At 40.2% G+C, this 24,319-nt stretch overlaps 1 protein-coding gene across 1 annotated transcript in view; it reads right to left on the bottom strand.

The window, feature by feature from the left end:
- CACHD1 (cache domain containing 1) overlaps positions 1 to 24,319 on the bottom strand; it is a 209,110-nt gene that overhangs the window by 87,403 nt on the left and 97,388 nt on the right. Inside the window, exon 3 of the mRNA XM_068540044.1 lies at positions 10,785 to 10,933. Within this exon, the coding sequence (XP_068396145.1) occupies positions 10,785 to 10,933 (149 nt within the window). The remainder of the gene's footprint in view (positions 1 to 10,784; positions 10,934 to 24,319) is intronic.

Genomic DNA, 24,319 nt, shown 5'->3' with positions numbered 1-24,319 from the left:
TTGAGCTCAACGCAAGTCCTTCTGGTACCTGTATCTGTAACATTTCGCCTGCCTGCAGGTAATAATAATTTTTAAGTGGACTGAAGATGAAATTGTGCGATAAGGCAGGGAGAACACTTGAAAGACTGAGATTCACCTTTCAGAACTGTGAGGGCAAAAACACAAAACACATCTTCCTGTGGAAGGAACAGGACCTGCGATAAAATTAAACTCAGTGGTCAAGAGCCACTCTTGTCACTTTATTTGACCTTGTGTTACCCAAAGAAAAATAGAACAAGAGTCATTAGTGCAAAAGCACCTGGTTAAGTCACAGTGCTTTATTTCTCATAAGAACAGTAATAATAAGAAATAAAATGTATTTAGGGTTAAACAATTTTTATCATGTTTTTCATGTGCACCACCTTGAAATAGGGCTGGAAAAAAACAGGATTTGCCCACATGTGGGTCAGCTGTTATGCCTAGGAACATCATTTTATACAAAACTCAAGTGTGCATCAGCACAGCATTAAAACTATACCTTTCCACTATGCCCTCTCTCCTGAACTGCCATGCATATAACATAGTTGGGGGGTGAAAACATCTGTGGGATGAAAATAAAGTGATGCTACAGGCTAAAAACTCAACTGCTTGCCAAACGCCCCCTAAGAATGATCCACATGTGACTTAAATTCAAAATCAGCATGTTCATACTGAATTCACCTTCCTCTTAAATATCTTTTGCTCTTATTTTCATTGTTAGTTAATAATTCCCCTCCTCTGAGATGATTTAAAATTTAGAACCATCTTTTAAAATCTTCCTCCCCACCCAGATCTCCAATAAAATCTAGTTGGCAGAATCTATATATTCTATATTCCCTGTCTATGGGTAATATTCTATGTAACCCATCACCACCCAGGACATCTTTTGTTTTCCTACAATCCTTCCTTGAGGTGTCCTTACTTTTCTCCTAGATTATTAGGGTGGCCCAGCTTGACAAACAACTTGTCTCTTCACCACAATTTATCCTTCACTTGCCAACGAACTCATTTACCCAAATCTCAGACCTGACCACAGTCTTTCTTTGCTTTAAAACCTACTGTTTACAGAGGGAAATTTGTCCAGTCAACCAAGGATTCTGAGCCCGCCCCATACATCTCTTATCTGCCATTCCAGCTATATCTTACCCCTCACCACACTCAATGCTTTATGATGCTTGCTGTTTTCTGGTCTGAAGCATCCTTCCCCGTAGATACGTCTGCAGGAGTTCCACTCTTCAAGACCTCAACTACCACTCTTCTACCAAGCCTGAGTGCTCAGAGACCTCTGTTCATAATCACTTTTTCTTCTCAAAGAGTCTTTGGGTTTTTCATGACACTTGACACAGTCTGCTTAGTTTACTCTGCATCCTCTGAGCTCCTAAAGGTACAAACTGCTTTATTCATCTTTGTCTATCAGACAGTGTCTAGCACAATGTCTTGCACTTAACTATCTTGAACATGATACAGACAAGTTGAGTTGAAGGTGATATATACATAGATATTTGGAAATTTTGTGCTTTTAAATTCACCCTGCATAATAATCATTAGTATTGTTATAATAATTATTCATATCTATTATTATTATTGATTGACTCTAGCTAATAACTGAGATAACTAAGTCAACATCAACTTAAGTTTCCTATCAGAGCTTATCACAATGGAATAATACTCAGATGAAAACGATGACCATCATGAATGGGCATAAAAGTACTTGAATTTCTGCCTAGAGGTAAAGTAGCTCAGTAATTCTGACGTCATCATCACTACCTGTACTCAAACTAAAGACCAAACCAGGTTTGCTACCATGCATGAACTCCTTCAGCAAATATATATTCAGGACCTGTTCAAGCAAGGTACTGAAAACAAAGTTGACAGGGTCCCTGAACTCAAGTGTAACAGGAAGAAAGATGAAAGGGCACACAGGATAGAAATATGACTTAGAACCTGATATCAACCACTCTCACAGCTATCCAGAATCAACCTCAGCCACCTTCAGTTCCTCCCTCTTCCAATATCCAACAGTGGGTGCCAACAGCCAAGTTCAGTCCCCCTTCTTGTTCCTTGCCTACATAAATGAAATCAAACTAGGTCTTCTAGTAGTTACACGGTGGACAAGTAAAATCCCCTTAAAGGGGATCATCATTTCATTCCGTTTCTCGAAAATTTTAAATTCTCTCATTCAAACAACCAGTATTTACTGAGTGTCTACCATGCATCAAAGACACATGGAAGCAAGAGAATTGTCCTTCATTTCATTTACAGAGCTTAAGGTCTCCTGAGTTATTCAGTCTAGAATTTGAGGTTCTCTACAATATGATATTAATCCAATTTCTCAGCTGCCTCTTCCATCACTTGCCCCAGACACAATGTCCTCTTCAGTGTTCCTGGCCATTTCCTTCCATGGGGTTTCTTTAAATTGACTTTTCTCTCCTGGAGAGCTCTCTCTCCATATCCCTATACGTTCAAATCCTTTTCCTGCTTCAAGACTCAGCTGAAATGCTTCTTCCATAAACCATTCCACAAATGTTTACTTTTTAAAGTTAATAAATAAATGAGTAATTTAACCTCTGTAGGTCTTGCTGCATAATATCATCTTTTTTTTTTTTTTTTCCTAGGTAGCTCTCGAAAAGATGAAGAAAAATTCCCTAACAAAGCTAGAATTTACAAATTTGGGCAGCAGGAAAAGTTGCCCATAATGAATCTTGAGTTGGCTCTCTGGAGTATAGTTCAAACTGCTCAGTTTACAGTTGAGGAAGCTATGGACTAAAAAGGTTAAGTGAACTTTCCAAGATCACACAGCAAACCGGCAGAGCAGAGGCCCATCTGGTCTTGGTACTATATTCCTATGATATAATCTATATCACAACTGAATTTAAACTGAACAGGAAAGCTGTCTTTACTGCTTAAGCTGTTTCTTTTCTACCATGACAGAGACTGAACTGATTTAAAATTAAGATATTTAAAAAGAGGCTCGCCTCCTTTTAAAAATGAAAGAAAGCTCATGTTTGAGTTCAGTTAAAAAAAAAAAGAAAAGGCAATCACAAACCCTGACCTGATGCTCTTTAGTCCCGAAAGAATCCTAAGGAGCCTAGTACAGGAATCTGAACATGATGAGTCAGCATGTGAATCATCAGAATTAAAAACAACTCTCTAAGTAACTTATTTCTGCCTCCTATGATGTCAATAATACTTGAAGAACTTAAAATGTGAACACAGAAATTTGCACAACATCTAAATCATACCACAAAATATACAACCAATTTACATGGATAAAGACTTACTCAAATGCCGTCACTCCTTTGCAGGCAGCTCATTAACATGGGCATTAACTTTTTTTTTTTTTTTTTTTTTTAAAGAGAAGCAGTCTAGGAGAACACTATAAAGTTCCAGGAATGAGAGTCTGGAATCCTCCAATCTAAACCTGAGGGTTAATAAAAATTCAACTTCAAAGGTAGGTTTTGTAGACCAATTTTCTATGCTTTCTCTAAGAGGGTGTGATGCTTAATTTTATATGTCAATTTGGCTGGGCCAGAGTGTCCAGATATTTGGTCAGAGACTATTCTGGATGTTTCTGCAAAGGGATTATTGGAATGAGATCAACATTTAAATCAGGGGACTTGTGGGTGGGCCTTACCTAGTTAGTTTAAGGCCCTAATAGAACAAAGACTGACCTCCCCAAGCAGAAGGAATTCTTCCAGCAGACTGGAACTGTAACTCTTCCTGGGTCTCCAGCCCCTGCTGGGCTACCCTGCAGATCTGGGACTTGATCTCCACAATCACGTGAGCAAATTCTTTAAAATAAATCTCTCTTCCTCTCTCTCACACACATCCTAATGATTCTGTTTCTCTGGAGAACCCTGACTAATAGAGCTATAATATGGGCTTATTCATGAGAATTGTAATCAGGAGGCTGTGTTCTTGCATCAGAACCTATGCTAGTTGCTTTGTCTGCAGCACAATACCCTCAACAGGTTGAAGGATAAGACCTGATTCCTGAAATCATATTGTTCTAGTGGGTGCCAGCTGGGGGATGCATTGAATTTGGGCTCTCAGAAAGTGAGATGAGTCCTATATGCCTTCCCTGGTGATGGTATCAATCTCAGTGGATGGCCCAACTCAAAGAGCTCCTTGTAAAATAGCAAGAATCCAATTTAACAATGGTGTCCAAAGTTTCTTCACTTTTGGGAATCCGTGAAGCTTTTTTAAGTCTCCCTTGATGGGTATGACAGAATTCTCTATAAGGCTGAAGTCTCCTAGCTTTGGGTGGCTGGCTTCAGAGAGCCTTGAAAACAAGTTGCTTACTTACTGTAGCTCCATCAGAATACTACTTTGCTCATCTCAAACCTGGCCTAGATGCCTTAATGCCAGTTCCCACCATGATTATCCAATTAACAAGCATTAATTAAGTGAGGATAACAGCACTGAATCCTACTTGGAGACACAAAAAAGAATAAAAATCTCAGTTCATTTTCCCAGTACTTCCTCCCTGGTTTAACCTCTCCATTGTTCCTGTTTCCTTAAATAAAGATATCAAAAATAAAAAATAAGAATGTTACCAGGCAGGAGCACCTACAAAAGAAATTGGGGAAGGGAGGAGAGAAATGGATTAAGAGATGTGGAAGACAAAATTATTGACTGATTTATGAAAAAGTCAAGGGTTAACAGGGCCTGCTGATAAAACAATAGCTTCAGATGTGCACAGGATAACCCAATCTCTGTGGCAAGCCAGGTTTTGGGGATAGATATTCTCAGTATTATGCATAAAGTAGCTATATTTAAACCTGACAGAATGAGCATGTATGTTTAAGATGGCATATCAGGGAATGTACATGGATAAGACATTTTAAAAATTTATTAACATTATATTACATGCTAATGTGGGCCAAGCAGGTAATGAAAGTCAGGGGAATAAGCTGGGTGTAATGCGATAGGAGCTAGTGGGGACTGTGGTGAAGGGGAGAATGCAGGCTGTCTTCAAAGGGGGATGCTCGTCACAGAAGCTGACTACTGCCTAGTGGGAATGTGGACCCATCATTGTCAGATCTGATTTTAGAGAGGACAGAAATTTGGATTTTTCTTTATTTTTTTTTTTTTAATTTTTGGCTGTGTTGGGTCTTCGTTGCTGCCCACAGGCTTTCTCTAGCTGTGTCGAGCGGGGGTTACTCTTCATTGAGGTGCGCAGGCTTCTCATTGCAGTGGCTTCTCTTGTTGCGGAGCACGGGCTCTAGGCACGTGGGCTTCAGTAGTTGTGGCTTGCGGGCTCTAGAGTGCAGGCTCAGTAGTTGTGGCGCACGAGCTTAGTTGCTCCATGGCGTGTGGGATCCTCCTGGACCAGGGCTCGAACCCGTGTCCCCTGAATTGGCAGGTGGATTCTTAACCACTGCACCATCAGGGAAATCCCAGAAATTCAGATTTTTAAAATGCGTAATTCCCCTAAAGTTTAAAGGTAGGCAACAGATTTTAAAACTTACAAATTTAAAAACCTTTAAAACATCTCGTGGAGCCAAGATAAACACACTTGTAGGCCAGATATAGACCACGGGCATTATTAGGTGTTTCTGCGTCTCTGCAATCCTTGCGAGGGAGCCCAGGATCTTGTGGACCCTCACCACCTAATGCATTACAACACAAAGGGAGCTGTAAATTAAATTACACGAGTGAATAAACTCATTCTCAAAATTATGCTATTTAAAGCAATACCATTGAAAATGAGTTTGTCTTAGATTAAACCACAGCCTATTTTTTTCCACGTTAGATAATATTAATTCTTCACATCGTTCCTTCAACAAATATTGACGGAATACCTAATCACTATGCAGGACCCTGTACAAAATAATTAACTTCCAGGGCTCCTGAGTAAGAAGAGTTGATTGGTCTGAGAAGCAAAGTATCAAAATCATCTGAAAAAAGTCAATTTTCTGCTGCTTTGCAGGTTCTCTCTGTTGTCATCACAGTATAACCTTCAGGGTGTATTCTGCAGAATATTCTATAATAGAATGCTTTAAAGTCCCTCTCTCTTCAGAACTGGGCATTTTATTTTTTTAAAAATATGCATTATCAAGCTTTAGTGACAAAAATCAAATATGGATTATAAATCAGTAAAAATAAAATTCTAGGCCTAAAATATAAAAATTAGCCATTGGTTAAAATCAGTCATAAAAATATTGGCCTAGTGCTAACTTGTCCTTAATACAGTTGGAGAAGCAAGGTCAATGGGCTACAATGTTAGTAATAAATAGCTTGAGTGCTATTGGGCCACTGTTGCATTTTTAAAAATGGTTACAGGGCCCAGATATTTAAGAATGGACAAGATCCAGATATAAGACTGGTGATCCCTTATCACAAGTCCACTTGCTTATATTTATTATAATGGCATTATTAATGCATATGCATGTGGCCAGTTCATGGGCATAAAGAGTTTGCTTTATAGGGAATTTCCTGGAGGTCCAGTGGTTAGGGCTCCGCACTTTCACTGCTGGGTTCAATCCCTCGTCGGTGGGCTAAGATCCCACAAGCTGCGCAGCGCAGTCCGTCCGCATCCCCCCCCCCCCAAAAAAAAGGAGTTTGCTTTATAGGACAGTAAAATCTTACAATTTGAAGGGACTTTTCTCAACAATCTTGAGTCCATTTTTCCTTAACTTCAGTCATTACCATATCGATCATCTTCAAAACCTTGGTCACATTCCCTTAATATTTTCATTTTAATTAATGTGTTTTTTAAATTTAGGTATATTTATTTTCAAAAGAAACTTTATGTTGCTTCCGTAAGAGAAAAAACAGTATCTCTTGACATAGAGGATAACCTGTTTGTAGTCATGTCCTTACATTGCTTCTCAAGACTGGGAGTTCTTCCTTTCTGCATTTAACTCCAACATGGACTCCCTGAGATTCAAAATGGAGACTTTTTCAGAGGGATTGAAATATAAGAAAGAGGGACTGAAAATGTCCACAGTAGGATACCGCAATGGTTAAAAAATGCAGATGAAAGCGTTTTATGAGAAACTGGAAAAAGGGCAGCTAAGGATTCCTACCCTGGTTCACAGCAATAACTTACTATTAACTCTTCCCATCTTTGAATCTTCATTAAAAAGGTGAAAGAGCCTCAATTTTATAAAGTATTTGTGTTTAGCCAATGACTAGAGAAGTGTCAGCTCAGTGTTCACTCCAAAAATTCCTACACACATTCTCTGGCAAGTGAGCTTCTTGTTTAGCCAAGAAGACTCAGTCTAAGAGAAGGATAGTTGTCACTTGCCACTTTCAGCTGCAGACGGTTGTGATCAGATCTCTCTTTAAGAGGGAACCTGTTTTTTGTCATTTGTACATCTTCTGAATACTCAGCTTTATCATCAGAACTCTTCTGGTTTTACCAGATTCACCCCAAATGGCAGTTCTTGGCTCTGTCAACTATTCCTAGTAAGGAGAGAAGATTGCATTGCAGCTCCACAGTTTCCATTCTACATTCAACATGGAAGTCCAGCCTCTAAAGGAGGAACAGCCTCTCATACTAATCTGCTTGCTCAGCATGGGTCCTGCTAGAAGTATAATTCAAGTCTCTTAGATGTTAAACTGAACTAAATGAGAAATTCCTGGAGGGCAGAAACTACATTTTATGGTTTATTATATTCACTTAAAGGTAGACCAGTAGTTTTTGTCAAATGGCTGGAAGGACTGCATCTCAGACCTCAAGCCTTATCTTAGCACATTCAAAATGGAAACCACTGTCTTTACTCCAAAACATTTTGATGTAAGTCTTCCCAAACTTGAGATGTGTACATTGTGTGTATGCATGTATGGCCATTTTCACAAGTCAGCAAATTCTCTTCTACAGCATGGCTGCATCTTATGTTATCACTTTTATGAATGCGACATAATTTCCTTAACTAATCTATTATTAGAAATTTAGGAATATTTACAATATTCTCTATTCTAAATGGCACTACAATGACTCTCTTTACAAATTTATCTTTATAAACATGTCATTATTTCCTTGTGATATTCTTCCAAATGACCAGATCAAATAAGATGCACACTTAAAAAAAAATTGAAGTATAGCTGATTCACAATATTGTGTTAGTTTCAGGTGTACAGCAAAGTACTTCAGATATATATCTTTTTTTCTGATTCTTTTCCATTATAGGTTATTACAAGATATTGAATATAGTTCCCTGTGCTTTACAGTAAATCCTTGTTGTTTATTTTATATATGGTTGTATCTGTTAATCCCATACTCCTAATTTATCTAACCCCCCATTTCCCCTTGGGTAACCATAGCTTTGTTTTCTATGTCTGTGTTTCTGTTTTGTAAATAAATTCACTTGTACTATATTTTAGATTACAATGATATCATATAAGTGATATCATATAATGTTTGTCTTTTTCTGTCTGACTGACTTCACTTAGTATGATAATCTCTAGGCCTAGATGCACACTTCTGAAGTTCACAGAATCTTTGGTGATGCCATCCACCTGGTATAGCACTCTGCTTAGAGGAACCACGGCACCTCTCTGCTGTGTCACATTTTGCCCGAACTATTTATTATGTTCAGTATTTGGCCCCCACCCAATAATTTTTTAATTTCTTTAGAGTAGAAATTACTCTCAAGTAGAAATTCCATCCCCTTACTCATCCCCATATTCAAACCATTCCAGAGTCCAACAAATAGTAATCAAACACAATTGCGAGGTACTGGGATGAAAATGGATGAGGTGTAATCCCTGCCTAGAACAGCAGGGGAGGCAGACCTACCAACAACTACATGTGATACATTCAGTTCTACACTGTAATAGAGACGGGGGAAACTTACTATGGGAACAAAGATGAGGGAGCAGTGAATTCCTCCAGGGCAAAGGTAAACAAGGAGAGGGGAAAAAAAGAGGTAACAGGAAGCTATGGAGGGAGGCAAATTATTGAGTTACTTCTTGAAACATTAATAGAAATTCAAGAGGGGGGAAAATAATGGGAAGGTGACATACCGGGTAGATGTACAAGTAGACGCCAGTCAATTCGAGCTTTTTGTTTCATCTAGAGTAGTTCCACCTAGGAATTTCATGAAGATCTCCCATCTTCTGAGGCAACTTCTGCACTACTGACATTTTGCGCCAGATAATTCTTTGTTTTGCAGGGCTGTCCTGTGCATTATAGGACATTTGCAGCATCCCTGGCCTCTCCTCACTACATGTCAGTAGCAACTGTCCCCACCTTCCAATTGTGACAACTGAAAATGTTTCCAGACATTGCCAAATATCCCTGGGGATGAAGGGGAGTGGAAATCACCCTGGTTGAGAACCAGTGTTTTAAGCGTAATTCTAGTTCTAAGGACTTCTCCCTTACTATACTGTCTTTTCTCTCAGCCAGGAAATGATTTTTTCTTTGGTTCAAAGCCCTACTGGACACTTATTTTATTTTTAGGTTAGAGACAAACTGTCAAAAACATTAAGTTACTGATGCCCCAACTATAAAAATGATATCAGTAACGAAAAATGAAATGTTCACTATGATAGGAAAGTATGTGTATTATGGCTGATATTTGTTCAGAACATTACGATTTGCAAAATACTTTCATAGTTGATTTTACTGAATGCTCACAACATCCTGTGAAGTATCCATCATGGATCCCATTCTAGGGATGAAGACAGGCTGGGTCAAAGACATCAAATATCTGAGACCACCTGAGTATTAAGTCCTGGAGCTAAGATTCATATCCGTACAGTCTCATTCCAAATTGTATACACTTTCCATTTAGTTTAGTAAACAACTAATATGAGCTTCTCTAGGTTGCAGACAGGGTAAGCCAGACAGAAAGACTCATCTTAACATCACACAGATGGAAAAATAAAATGACTTGAGGATGCTCTGGTACCTACATAGCCCACGAAGAAGCTGTAATAAGTAAAAACTTCTTTGTGGAAGCAAAGCATCACTTAACTACCAAAAAACTATGTTGTCTCCATCCTTTGCATAGCTTCAAGCGTGCTTATTATGCAAAAAGAAGAGTGATACATCCTAAATATGCTAACATTTACGCTCATAATTTTTAAAGTACGTTAATTTTGGTCATTCTATTGTAAATAGCCAATTCTAAATTGGTATAATAGAGATTATCATCCACTGATAGAAAACTGTGCATACAAATAAACATTAAGTAACTAGATTATGGTCACACAGATAATTAGAGACTAAATCAAAATTAAGTTCTTTGTACCTCTAGATAAGTGTTCTTTCCCCTCCAAGCAGCTTCCAGCATCACATGACCCTACACCCCTCCAGATATAAATATCACTATGCCAATAAATAAAAATATCCTCAACCATTCTGTTTCAATATTATCTGAAGCCACATCTACCTTGGTAGTTTTAAACACACTATAAAGTATGAAGTGGGAATTTTTCCTACTCTTGTATCAAAGATAAAAAGCATTCCCTTAAATTAGGCAAATTAGCAGAATCAGTGAAACTGTCTTATTCATGACGCATTAGTTAACACATGAAAAAAATGTTTGCAATTTTCTAGACTTAGTCAACTCTGTACTCAAACAATACTTGATACTTCTGAACCTGGACTGCAGCCTGACAAAAAGGCAAGCAGGGAAGGTCCATGAGTTTCCTGGATATAGTCACACTTCTTTAAGAATTACTTGTCTATGTTAAGGTAAAGGGCTAATTTAAGACAGGAATGCATTTTGCAATAAACAAACAGGTATTTTAAATATGAATGGAAAGCCATTCAACTCCTGGTTTAAACAACAGGAAAAAATTCCAAGTCTTACTCCATCATAGAAGGTGGGATAGTACAGCAGTCTTGAATCGCAGTTAGGGGAGAGGTCAGGTGAGCCGTGTAGGATGCTTCTACAACTTGCTTGTTTCGGTTGACCACATCCAAGTAACGGTTGAACTTCTCTCGGATTTTTTTGGCTAGCTGTAGGATGAGAGTAAGCAAAATAAATCGAAAGACCAGGACAATAGCCCATTGTACTTTTTCCTATAAGCTCATCAATTTGTGTCACAAGCTGCCTGTAGTAAACTTCAGATAAGATAAACACACACCCAAGTGTTATTTCATTGTGTAAACTGAAATAAAAATTGCAAAATGCCCAGAAGGCACAGAAGGATACTTCAACAGCAGTAAAATAATAACTTCTATCTTACAATAGATTATAATACATTAAGAACTACCCATGTGCTCAAATTCAGATAGAACTATACTGATCCATAAAATGCCTTGCTGGAGACAACAAAGTCTGTTGTTGATATTATTGTCGGCATGACAGTGGGTATTAGGAGTTACAGAGCAACAATAGTGATTGGAAGAAAAAATGCCACTATTCATGGTTCTCGATTCCCACAGATTTTTCAGGAGGAAAACACTTGAAGGAAGGGAAATGATATTCAGTATCTTCTGCTACACAACTCCAGGGGGCGCCATTCACAGCCTTCCATGTGAATGGCAAATCCCTGAAGTTGTGCAACGCAGGCATCCATACAAAACAAAATATATTGTTAGAAATAGATCTGTGTTTGGTCTGTTACACCTTTAACACGGACAAATGTCTTTCTTAACTGCTGTGAACAGAACACTTCATCATAATACACTTTCATACGGGGATAGCAAAAGCAAATTGCTAAGCATACTGCTTTTTTCTCCATTGTTCCCACCAAATATCACAGCTTAATTAGAGATCTCTAAGGAAAACAGTGTTGTTTTTCTTCCCCTTAAACAAAATGTTACCCAAATGCAATGACTGATAGAATTATTGCTAATTGGTTTTGTAGAGCTATTCATTATCAGCACACTAGAGGAGAACTAATCATCTCCTTTGGGTCATGCATCTCACACAATCCAACAGCTTGGAGGCTGAGAACATGGAGCCAAATCAGAATATCTTCGTTTGTTATTTTCAAGCCGATTTTCAAATTTGCTTCAAATTTCCCACCTACAAGTGTCATTCTTCATTGCCCTTGGGAACAAATGTTCTGTAACAGGATAAAGATAAGGTGTGCTTGAAAGGACTGAAATTCCAAATAACATCCTCACAAATTCAATTCTAAAATGAAAAGGGAAATTGCAAACACTTCTTTCCCTCACACTTACCCAAACACACAAACACTTGAGAAATACCCCAGTGTTTCTTCTACACATTTGGAGAATTCTAACTTAAAGTCAGATCTAGCTCATCATGATATTCTTTTTTTTTTAAATTGGAGTATAATTGCTTCACAATGTTGTGTTAGTTTCTGCTGTACAATGAAGTGAATCAGCTATACGTATGTGTATATCCCCTCCCTCTTGCACCTCCCCACCCCCCATCCCACCCATCTAGGTCATCACAGAGGACTGAGCTGAGCTCCCTGAGCTATACAGCAGGTTCCCACTAGCTGTCTATTTTACACATGATAGTGTATTTATGTCAAACCTAATCTCTCAGTTCATCTCAGCCTCCCCTTCCCCCCATGTCCACACATCTGTTCTCTACATCTGCGTCTCTATTCCTGCCCTGGTAATAGGTTCATCTGTACTATTTTTCTAGATTCCACATACATGCATTAACATATGATATTTTTCTCTTTCTGACTTATTTCACTCTGGATGACAGACTCTAGGTCCATCCACATCTCTACAAATGACCCCATTTTGTTCCTTTTTATGGCTGAATAATATTCCATTGTATATATGTACCACATCTTCTTTATCCCTTCATCTGTCGATGGACATTTAGGTTTCCATGACCTCGCTATTGTAAATAGTGCTGCAATGAACATTGGGTTACATGTGCCTTTTTGAATTATAGTTTTCTCAGGGTATATGCCCAGTAGTGGGATTGCTGGGTCATATGGTAGTTCTATTTTTAGTTTTTTAAGAAACCTCCATACTGTTCTACACAGTGGCTGTATCAATTTACATTCCCACCAACAGTGCAAGAGGGTTCCCTCTTCTCTGCATCCTTTCCAGCATTTATTGTTCGTAGATTTTTTGATGATGGCCATTCTGACTGGTGTGAGGTGATACCTCATTGTAGTCTTGATTTGCATTTCTCTAATAATTAGTGATGCTGAGCATCTTTTCATGTGCCTCTTGGCCATCTGTATGTCTTCTTTGGTGAAATGTCTATTTAGGTCTTCCGCCTATATTTTGATTGGGTTGTTTGTTTTTTTGATATTGAGCTGCATGAGCTGTTTGTATATTTTGGAGATTAATCCTTCCTTTGTCTGTTGTTTCATTTGCAAATATTTTCTCCCATTCTGAGGGTTGTCAGATCTAGCTCATCATGATATTCTAATTTGGCTCACTGCCTATTTTTTAATGGGCTAAGAATGGCTCTTACATTTTTAAATGTAATTTTTTTAAAGGTATTTTGTGATATTTAATAACTATATGAAATTTGAATTTCTGTGTTCATAAGTAAAGTTTTATTGAAACAGTCATTTGTTTACATATTGTTTCTGGCTGCTTTCATTATGCAATTGCAGAGTTAAGTAGTTGGAATAGAGACTGTATGGCTTGCTTTGCTATAGGCAGAAGTCAGAAGCCCTAACATGTTCAAGATTGATCCATAACTCCAGGAATTTTATAAAAATTTGCTCCCCATTTAGAAGTGGGGGTCCCTCTACACCCACTGCTTGAATCTGGGTAGGCTTATGATGGCTTCTACCAGTAGCATAGCGAAAGTGACACTAACTTGCAAGGCGAGGTCATAACTTGCAATGTAACTTGCAAGGCTAGGTCATAAAGGGCCATGCAGCTTCCGCCTTTCTCTCTTGGAATGCTCTCAACTACCATGCTGTAAGAAGTCCAAGACACATGGAGGGGGCACAGTCAAGTGAGCCCTAAGTGAGCAAGTCTTCATCCCAGTCCTTGCTCCGGATATGAGTCAAGAAGCCTTTGGATAATTCCAGCCCCCAGCCTTCGCTGATGGAACCCCAGACATTACGGAACAGAGGTGCCATCCTTGCAATGCCTGAACCACAGAATCTGTAGGCACAAAGAAACAGTTGTTTATGTCACTAAGTTTGGGATGCTTTCTAATGCAGCAACAAGTAACCGGAACACCCAGGATAGGTGGAATTCCATCCTAAGATAAACATGTTGAAGCTAAGCTAAACAAAGCTGCTCAGACAGAAGCACTGCAACTAAATCATCAGAATTATCGAGACTGTAGCCTGTGAATTATAAACCTGTTGCAACGAGATTTCAGGGTTCTTCAGAAAATCATAACAGCTGCCATACAGTGGTACTTACCATATGCTAGGCACAAGGACCCTACAATGTAGGTATTGTCATCTTATATCAATGAGCCACAAAATAAAAGGACCCACTCACTCATTCAGAACTCGGAACTGTCTTGCCTATAAAACCTGTGTGTTCACTTGCTCAGCTATGGTGCCCCAGACAAACCTAACTTAAGAGAAGCTGCAACATGATCAGCCATAGCACAGAGTGGGCTGGCCGTGGAACTAAGTGTTCCCTGGGTTGCGGAACCCAAGGGGGGGGCGGTGGTTACTGGCTGATGGGAGATTGGCCCTGCCCGGGGGTGGGGGAGCAGGGGGAGGTATCTGCCTTTGGCCTCCTGGTTAGGGTAAGCCTCAAGCTGCATTCTTCATAGGTGGAGGCACTAACTTGCACGCAGAGCCCAGACACAGAAGGCAATGAACAAAAGGTCTCAGAAGCAAGCTCTCTCCACTAGGATTCGCACCTCTTGGTCAGAAACCCCTCAGTGTTTCATACTGCGACACCCTATCTTGTTTATTTAAAACAAATAATTGCCAACATCTGTTGAGGGATAACTATGTGTAGGGCGCTATTCTGAGCATCCCACAAGCATATATGAATTTAATCCTTCAAAGAACCCTATAAAGTACACATCTCCATCTTCTAGAAGTGGACACTGAAGGTTAAATAACTCGTTCAAGGTCACAAAGCCAGTAAGTAGTAAAACTGGGATCCAAAGCCAATAGCATTCTGCTTTAGAAACAAAGCTCTGGCCTTTATGCAACACTGCTTCACTCTGTGAATACACAGACCAACAACCTCCCTCGCCCCATTTCTTTTCAAACCCATTTGAACAAATGCTGTGAAATTCTCGGCAGGATACCATAAGCAATACACAGCCTCATTACTTTATAATAAGAATTAGATTATTAATAGTTTACATTTCATTTAAAATTCTTCATAATTCCTATGAAAATCAAAAAATCGAAGAAGTTTAGAACTGCTAAATTCTACCGCCAATATGAAAAAAGGGATGAGGCCGAATTTGAAATAATGTATCCTCCGAAACAATGCCTATCTGTTATTACCTGACTACTGTGGTATCAGTTCCACTGAACTAACTTAAACTGTTCTGATTACCCCACGGTGTTCCAGTTTGTTCATAACCTGGAAGGAGAACAGAATGAATGTACCATTCCTATCCTGCAGGAAGTGAACTTCAGAATTCAGTATTTTCCTCTGGGTTTTCATCTGAGTTAATTTATCTGTCATCAAAGAGTAGTAAGATGAAATTGTAATTCCTATTTTATGTGTGAAAAAACAGAGGCATGTGGAGCTTGAGGGTCTCTGGACTCCCGGGGGGTGGCTGGCCTCCTGTGACCCCACTGCCTGAGATGACCCACCCCTGTGCCCTTTGGACAAGGACTGTGACAGTCACTCACAGTAGAAACCTCACGCTCCACCGCGGGGTAGTTTTTCCCTTTCGAAAAGCAATCTCTTTTAGCATGCCAACCAAATCCAGGTTGCTCGGCAAGCATAACAGAATCTATTAGAGTAAAGATAGCCCACAGAAAGATTAAATCCTGAATGTATCTGTTAAACGCGAGCGAACTGGCTACCAAGGCGGAAGCTTCCAAGAGGCCAGACAGATTCTGGGTGTGTATCCTGCCACGATCCCTGCAGACAGGAGAAAACAAAGGACGTTCTCAGCAAAAAGCTACAGGTGGACCCACAATCCTCCTCACTGTAATTAAAAACATTTTTCTTTCCACGGCTCAGCTTTCATCTTTTATCCTTCTTTATCCTCTCCCCTTCATCCCCTAAGGGGTTCCTGAATGCTGATGAGATGACGGGACTGAAACCATCTTGTCATCCTTTGGGTCAATTCTTTGGCTAGCCAGCATCCAGCCACGGGTCAAATGATGAGTAGGTAGCGCACTGGTCCCCATGGGAACAGATTCTAATTTGTCATCATCTCCAGTGACAACGTTTCATCACAACATCAATGAATTTCTTTCTTGCTGAATTTCACTTCCCTTAATTTTCCCATAGACATTTCTGTCATTTGCATACTTCCCCAGAGCCCCCCCCCCTTTTTTTTAAAGCTCTTTTTACCTTAGCTTTATACTTTCGAAGAGTGGAGGTGGGGTGCGCACACAGTTAGAACAAGGTAAAAGAAAACAAAAATGCAAAGGCATAGCACACACTTTATTTATGCCTCTTTCCTGAAAGGAAGAGCCAGAAGGAGTTTTGAATGTTAGGGAAAGGTTTATTTAAAATACATAACAATGATGTTGACAGGCACAGACAGGAAAGGTACCCTAGGGAACTGAAGATTCATTCCTCTTGAATGTAGAAGAGTTTAACATTTGACATTCAGAAACCTCTGTGCCATGGTTAAGAATTTAATAGCTGATCCCCCTTTCCTTCGATTCCAGCCTTATTTACTCAAGAAAATAAACCTTTCGTTTTCCAGCAAGTTTCAGGATTTGGTTACTTAAATGTCCATGACATAGTTTTAAGTATACTCAAGCACAAGGATTTAGCATCTCCGAACATCACACCATTGCTTTCCAGAGTTCAAGGAGGAAACCTTCTCACTGTTTCACGTTGTACACTGTTTATGGGATATAAGAAACACCCTACCCTTGCTATTATTTTTATTAGTAGCAGTTGTAATATTCCAGACAGCTCTCCAAATTATTAGCTGGGAAACTAGGCCAGTTCTTTGACTTCCCTTAGCCTTGGTGTCCTCATGAGTAGAACAGGACAACATAGTTTCAAGGGCTTCTTGTTATGTTCAAATGAAACAATGAGTATATAAAGCCCAGGATGAGTACAAGGGATTATTCTCATTGTTATACCCCAGTCTCTGGACTAGGAAGAGAGCATATTGTGGTGACAAGGAAATAACGTAGGGTTTAAATTTGCCAGTAATAGAGCCATAAGTAACGGGAGAGGGACTACCTGAACGTTAACCATTTTACTCACTCATTTAGCTCATCCTCAGCTTAATCCTCCACAGGAAACCTGGCACACGGTCTGGAGGGGAAAAAAGCATTTTTTCCCTTAAAAATTAACAGCAAAATGGCACAAAGAGCTTAAGCTTTGGAGTCAAAGAAATTTGAGTTAAGTCAAGCTCTGTCACTTACTCAGTAAACGGAACCAAGTAAATTATTTCTCTAACCCTCAACTTAATTACCTCTAAACTGGAAATAACAATTGCTGCTTCATGATATTGCTTGAGAACTAAGAGGGATAATGCTTATGAAGTATCTAGCAGAGTGTCTAACAGATTGTATGTGCCAAATGAATGGTAGTGACTGTTGTTTTACTCTTGTTGTTCTTACTACTATTATTGTCATTGTTGTGATTATTTGGGGGACTTTCTGTACTGACTCAGGTTCTGTGAGTGGAGAATCCCAAAGAGCACAGGAAGAGTCAGGAGGGTTGTGTTAACACAGGGCTATGACCTTACCACGGATGTGGGTGCCTCTTCCACAGCACTGTGTCATGTAGGTTACATAGTTAACAGTCGTAGGTAGTTTGGGACTCTCCTGGGATCCTCTTTTTCTAAACTTAAGGATCTAATAAGACTTTACTCTTGTGTCACACTTTGCCATTTTCAAAGCGTTTTTACCTGACTCTTCTCACGTGTGCCTTCCAACAACCCTGGGAGCTAGGCAGAGCAGATATTCCCTGCCCCTTCTCTACAATCAGGAAATCAAGGCTCAGTTGTGCGCCCAAGCTCATGCTGAGTAAGTGCAGAAAACAAAGAGACCATTGCTTCTAATCCCCAGCTCCACTCTCTTTCTGCTACAATCTCCTCCAAATTGCAGAAAAGTGTGAACTCTCCCAGATCAAATGATCTAAGTTCTACTCATTCTTCCACTCCCAGCCCCGCTTTTGCCTCTTTGAAGCCTCCTCAGGACCTTCTTTCCCCAAATTGCCTAGGACTCTGCACCTGTGCCACTCATTGTTGGTCTTTCATTTAAAGATTCCATTTCCCCCAAGAAACTAATAACATAACAATAATTAGCATTTACCCACTGCTTACTATGTGCCAGGCACTTTGAAAGTGCAACTTTATGTGGTGCCTTTTTTTTTTTTTTTAATGCTTACAATGCTTGGTAATTGCTATATGCTATTTTTATAGATAGTTCTGATAGATTAACCTGCCCAAGGTCAATCAGCTAATAAAAATAATTAGATCGAACCCATGCTCTTGAACCACTGCACTACGCAGTTTTCTTTCATGTATACCTAGCATTGAGAAGAGACTTAAAAGGTTCCTTACTGTATTCATTTCCCCTCAATCTACCGTTACTTGCCATATTGGAAAAACCTGCTTTCAGTTCAAAAAAGGGCAGATAACTTAGAATATTGCTCATACCTGGTTCAAGCCAATCGGAAACTCTGGGCCTGTCCAGTTCCCTATCTTCATCTGCTTCCTGGATAATATAAGCTGCTCTGGAGTAAGTCTCGCTGAGTAAAGAGGACCAGTTCAGAGAAGGTACCCTGATGGCAACTGGCCATAGTTGTGATATGGCTGTCGATCCACTCTGAGCTCAGGTCTCAGGGTGGAAGAGCCTGGGCCTGGCAGGCAATGATACAGGACAAGACAGATGAAGACCCGGAGATGGGATAGGGCCCGTCTGAATTTCTAATGGCCCGCGGAGGCTTCAGGGTTGTCTGACGGATGTGTGGGAATAGCACATCCAGTGGAGAAGCGGGGCAGCCGCTGACAGACGAACTGCAGGTGGACCAGGAAGATTTATGTGCAAGGCTGTCTGGGCTCCAGGGTCACATATCCTGATCCCGGGTGAGGTGGGCCCCTGTGGCTGAGCTGGGGAGGCGGCAATGGAAAAAACAGGAGGCAAGTGCTGACATGCCCGAGAGCCGAAGGAGGCTGAGCCCTGGGAATCGGTTGAGAGTGGCAGCTTCTCTCTTTAAGCAAAACACAGGCTTGCTTTAAAGATTATAATGGGGTTTGGTGTGAGCAGCAGTTTGTGCTAGATATTCCAGGAGTCACGGAAACACATAGCCGAGCCTCCTGAAAGCCAAGGTTATCAACTCAAGGGCTCAATGGGCTCTTACCCTGTTTTTCACCCCACTCTACCCTTAACAACCAGATCATAACAAAAGAAACAAAAGGAAGGGCAGGCTTCAACCCACTTTTCCCCACTTCACTGTAACAGGAGCCCTGGGCTGAGGTTCCTTTAAACCAAAATAAGCAAGTGCTCAGGACTTGAAAGTTTACAGCCTGTTCCTTCGCAAGGAAAAAGCAGTTTAACCTAGTCTTAACCTTCGAAAGCCTCAAGAGGCTGAGAACTGGGGGATGGGGGAGGTGCACTGGCCACAGCATACAGGAAAAACGAACATTTTACATTACAACTTTTGAGATGAGTTTTCCTAGTTTATGAATCAGGGAGGAAAGGAGTTAAAATACGCTGGAACTTAGGAATTCTCTGGTGGCCCATGAGGGATACAGAGAAAAGGAAAGGAAACCCAGTCCCATTACTCTTACCATGTAAAACTCTCATTTAGAGTATAAGCATCTGTGCATAACTTATAAACACCAAGTATAACTTAGAAGCATTCTAACAGGGTTGGGTGGGGGATGAATTAGAGAAACTGGGGCCAGCTGGGAGGGCTCTGGGAGCCTGCAGTTTCACTCTAGCCCACACTACTTTCCCCACACCAAATGCAGAAAACACCTCTTATCTACAACCAACCTTGCAACCTGGCCCAGAGCCTGGCACGCTGCAGGGACTTGGGAAACATTTTTTGTATAAATGAAGGATGAAATGTGACCTAGCCTCCAGTAGGAGGCCAACTGACCAGAGCGTTTTAGGGTTCTTCAGGGGCCCTCTGAGAGCACAAGGGTCAAATACTTGACAGCAGGTGTCAATTAGCTCAGCAATGAAGTGGAAAGATGAGACTGGCAAGGAAACAAAAATCTGCCACTAAACACTTCCTAATCTTCAACCTGGCCAAGAACTCATTAAATCCAATTCTTGGGAAGACAATCTTAAGACACAATGAAAAAAAAGCTAGATGTTTCCATTTCCTCTTTCTTAATAATAAGTTAACCCAACTTACCTTTCCAATGGAATATAACATCGTGTCATTTTAGGACTTCATTGCAGTTCTAACAGCAGCAGGGCTTAATTACAGTTAGTCTAAGGTCTCCTACTCCCCCGTTATAAAAATATAAGTCAGTGTAAGACAGCCTAATGCACATCATATCCCATTTTTTGAGCAATAAATTTTCACAATATAGATTCCCTTTAAAACTAAGGAAAAATAATAGTACAAGGGAAAGCATCTTATAAACATTTGATTTCTTCAGTTGTTGAAGCCTGGCCTTGAGTATCCATAATCATTCGAGTCTTCAGTATGGCCTATCTTAGGAGGTAGGGGCACTCTCTCCCCTGGTCCTACATTCACACAATAAAGCCAGCTTGTAATATACTTATCTCAGTAGATAGAAAAGCCGCTTCTTGGCTTTAGTTTCAAGATACTTGAGTAGTGGGAAATCAGCCCCTGAGATCTAGGGGCCTTTATGATGCAGGCCTGAAGCTTGAGGTGCTAATACAGAGATACAAGTTTTTGGTTTCTGCTTTTTTATAACTAGGAAAAACAGCAACACTCCCATAGACCACTTGGATGAGGTAGGTGCAAATGCTGTATGCTAGCAGGAAATGCATTGCTATTAAGACTTGCTAGAAATAACAACACAAAGTAACGTTTCCCATGTGGGTTCCACACCAGAGGAATGAGGATATTTGCCTCAACCATAACAATTTTATTATATCCTTCTCTGTTCTGTGTGTTCCCTTGCCAAGCTGCATCTGATACCATTCTCTAACTCACAGTTGGATTTAGGAAGGTCTTCTTGTCCCCTATCTGATGACAGGGAGGATGGCAAACACAAGAGCCAGGGTATGCGTGCTCTTCATTGGCTGTTTGCTTCCATAGGACTCACGCTCACACCTTCCCCTAGAGGGTGGTGCACGACATGAGTGTCAGCGGATGTGACAGTGACACTTCTCGATGACTTTGCAGAAAAGCCAGCATGCTCTTTGCAGCACATAAAAGGACTAAAGGCTGTTTAAGTAACAACCAGTGAGAACGCCCATGAGCAGCTATTTCAACATGATCCCTACCTGCCCAGAATCTTCTAAGATTATAAATAAAGCTGTAGTTCTTGGTAAGCTTCCAATTTTATCATACCACATGTTATTTCATGGAACCAGATTTTCAAAGCATTCGGCCAATTCAGGGTTCTTGATATTAGCAGCAATTAATTCCTTTGCATCACTGCCACAAGTATTTCCTATTGCGTGAAGGAATATAATAGGGGTAAGTTGGTCCCTGCTCTTAAGTTGCTTGCTAGGTTTTAGAATACACTCCGAGTTTCTGTTTATGCATTCCACCAGTGCAGATGATCTGAGCTTTTTTTTTTTTTTTTTTTACTAGGAGCAGCAGTTTTTGGTGGAGGATGAAGGAGTTGGGGGGCAGAGGGGGAGATTTGAAGAAATCTTGGCTGCTACCTTCTCACCAGCATTTCCTGATACTATCCAACCTCGGGATACTAAAAATGTGTGTAAAAGGGGCTTAATTGTTTCCATTTTTAGTGGAATGTTCACTTCTCATGATGAAGTCTTCCTGGCTTTTAGAATGCGGACTTAGACTCAACCTATCCCCTTCTACTTAAATAAAGCTTTGAGTGTTCAAGTCAAAAGCCCAGGCTTGTACTTTTCAAGGGTCTGCGTCACTGAAAGAAGGCATTTGCGCACATGTGGATGGCAGAGATATCTGAAGAGCTGAAGCTCCAGCTGGAGCAGGGAGAGATGCACATCGTGGCGGGAGCTTGCATGTCTTTTTCCCCCCTGCCCCAAAGGCCTTGCCAGCCCCTCTCCGGGCTGCAGCCTATTCTCTCCAGCTGTGCCTGCCTGCAATAGCCCCTCCTCCCGTGCCTCTGCTGATGGAGAAACGGTACCAGCCCCTTCATGTGTTCCTTCCCAAAGGGCGGGAACACCAAGTGTGGGAATTAAGGGAATGAGGAAATGGGCTACTCTGGGTTGTTGCCAAAACAACAACAACACAAAAAACCTGTAGCCGTAATTTTCAAGCCTTAAATAGTGTGTGATGGTGGTGGTGGGAGATATAGAGAATTCCATTTTTCTATAATTGGTATATGTGTGCATATGCAAATGTAAAAATGAACACTGTGCTGTAAACATATGCATAGAGTACTTATATATGTAAACAATAGATACATAATACATTATAACAAAATGTGTGAGTATACAGGAGGGGTGTGTGTATGTGAGAGAGAGAGTGAGAGAGAGAGAGTGAGTGAGCAAGCGAGGAGGATTATCTCAGCTTATCTCAGCACCAGGCATACATTGGCTAATGTACAATATGTACCCCTGAAGTCAGCTGGTCTATATTTAGTACAGGAATTAAAGCTTTCACGCATGCATACACACATATTTTCACTTCCAAATATATACAAGGATTCAGAGCATATGCTGCATATATATTTTCCTGAAAATATAAGCAAGATAGTTAAATACTTCAAATTCCAAATTGCCATTTCTTAAACAGTGAGGTGGTAGTTATCAGGCTGCTTTCTCTCTCCTGGCCCACCTTGTTTTTTTTTTTCCCTCTAAGAACTGGCTGAGCAGTTCCTCAAATATCCCTGATTACTGTTAAATGCTTCATATTGGGAGAGAACCTGGGAGCTCTGAGGTAGCTAAAGGTTTGTTACGTTCTCCGTGGAAACTGCACGAACAAAAGCTGTACCAACCACAATTCTACAGTAAGAATTCCAAAGGGTTATCAACTTCTACTCATGTGCAACACAAAGGAAGCTCACTATGTTATACTTAAACCCTACAGACTAGCCCAATAGCTGTAGATTTTTCACTCACTCATTTAGCTGAAAGTTCCTCTTTAGGGGGTACTATTTACCCCCCATCCCAACAAAACAAAAAAAATCAATAGCCCCATAGAAGTTTCACAATGACACAAATTAGAACCAACTGACTTAGGTATGGTAATAATGGAATAATGATGAACTGCGAAAAAGACAAAGGAGTCTGCTCTTTAAATAAATCAAGGACTGCATTTATTTTTATATCTTGTTTATGTTCCTGCAGGATAATCCATTAGTAACAGAATGCTCTTCCTCGTAAGACACAAGTTATATCCTTGTGATTTATTAGAGCTAAAAGGCAGAAGGCACCTCCACCATTGTTTGGCCCGTGTCAACTGAGTATTTAAACTCCATCTTTTCCTCATTTACCAGCTGAGTTTTCATCAGAGTACTTACAATGTTTAGACGTATTTATCTTACTTTGGTTAATGTGTAATACTCTCAGGAGAGAATAAACCACCTTCCTCTTAAAAATTGAAAACATATAAAGGGATTGGCAATGGAAGAAGTATGAAAAGCAACATAGCATAGTGATTAAGAACATGGATTTTACAGTTAAAATTCTGGCCCTATCACCTAATTCAAGAATGATTTGGGGCACCATTACTTAATAGCTTTGAGTCTCAATTTCTTCAACTCTAAAACAGTGAGAGGAATTGTATTTGTATCACAGGGTTGTGGTAAAATTTTAATGAGATAACTCAGGTGAAGCAGCATTTGTTAAATGAACATGAACCATCATGTCAAATACACCACCTTTTCCAAAGTGCAACACAACCTAGGTACACACTAGGTCTTGCACCTATCCCCCACTTATTAGAATTCTAGAAAAGCATACATAATTTGAATATAACCAAAAATACTGCCACACTAGATGGGATCCATAGTCCATTTAGACCACCATCCTGCCTCTCATAAATACCTAAAGAGGGCATTTTTCTCCTTTGGGCCATCACCTGCAGGAGATTAGCAAGATATACCAAATATATGAACACATGTCCCCTGTGATTTAATTATGTCCTTGGGATAAGCTCTTTGTTTCTCCTCCTCCAATGCCAAGTATATAGTAAGTCCTCAACAAATGTTTGCTGAATTCATCAACTGTCTACCACTTACCAGAGGTATGCTCAGAATCTCCCCCTTAAAGAGCT

Source organism: Eschrichtius robustus, chromosome 3 (genome assembly GCF_028021215.1).
Source record: "Eschrichtius robustus isolate mEscRob2 chromosome 3, mEscRob2.pri, whole genome shotgun sequence".
Taxonomy (NCBI): Eukaryota; Metazoa; Chordata; class Mammalia; order Artiodactyla; family Eschrichtiidae; genus Eschrichtius; species Eschrichtius robustus.
Note: the sequence above shows the minus strand (reverse complement) of the source record. Positions and strands in the feature narration are given on the sequence as shown.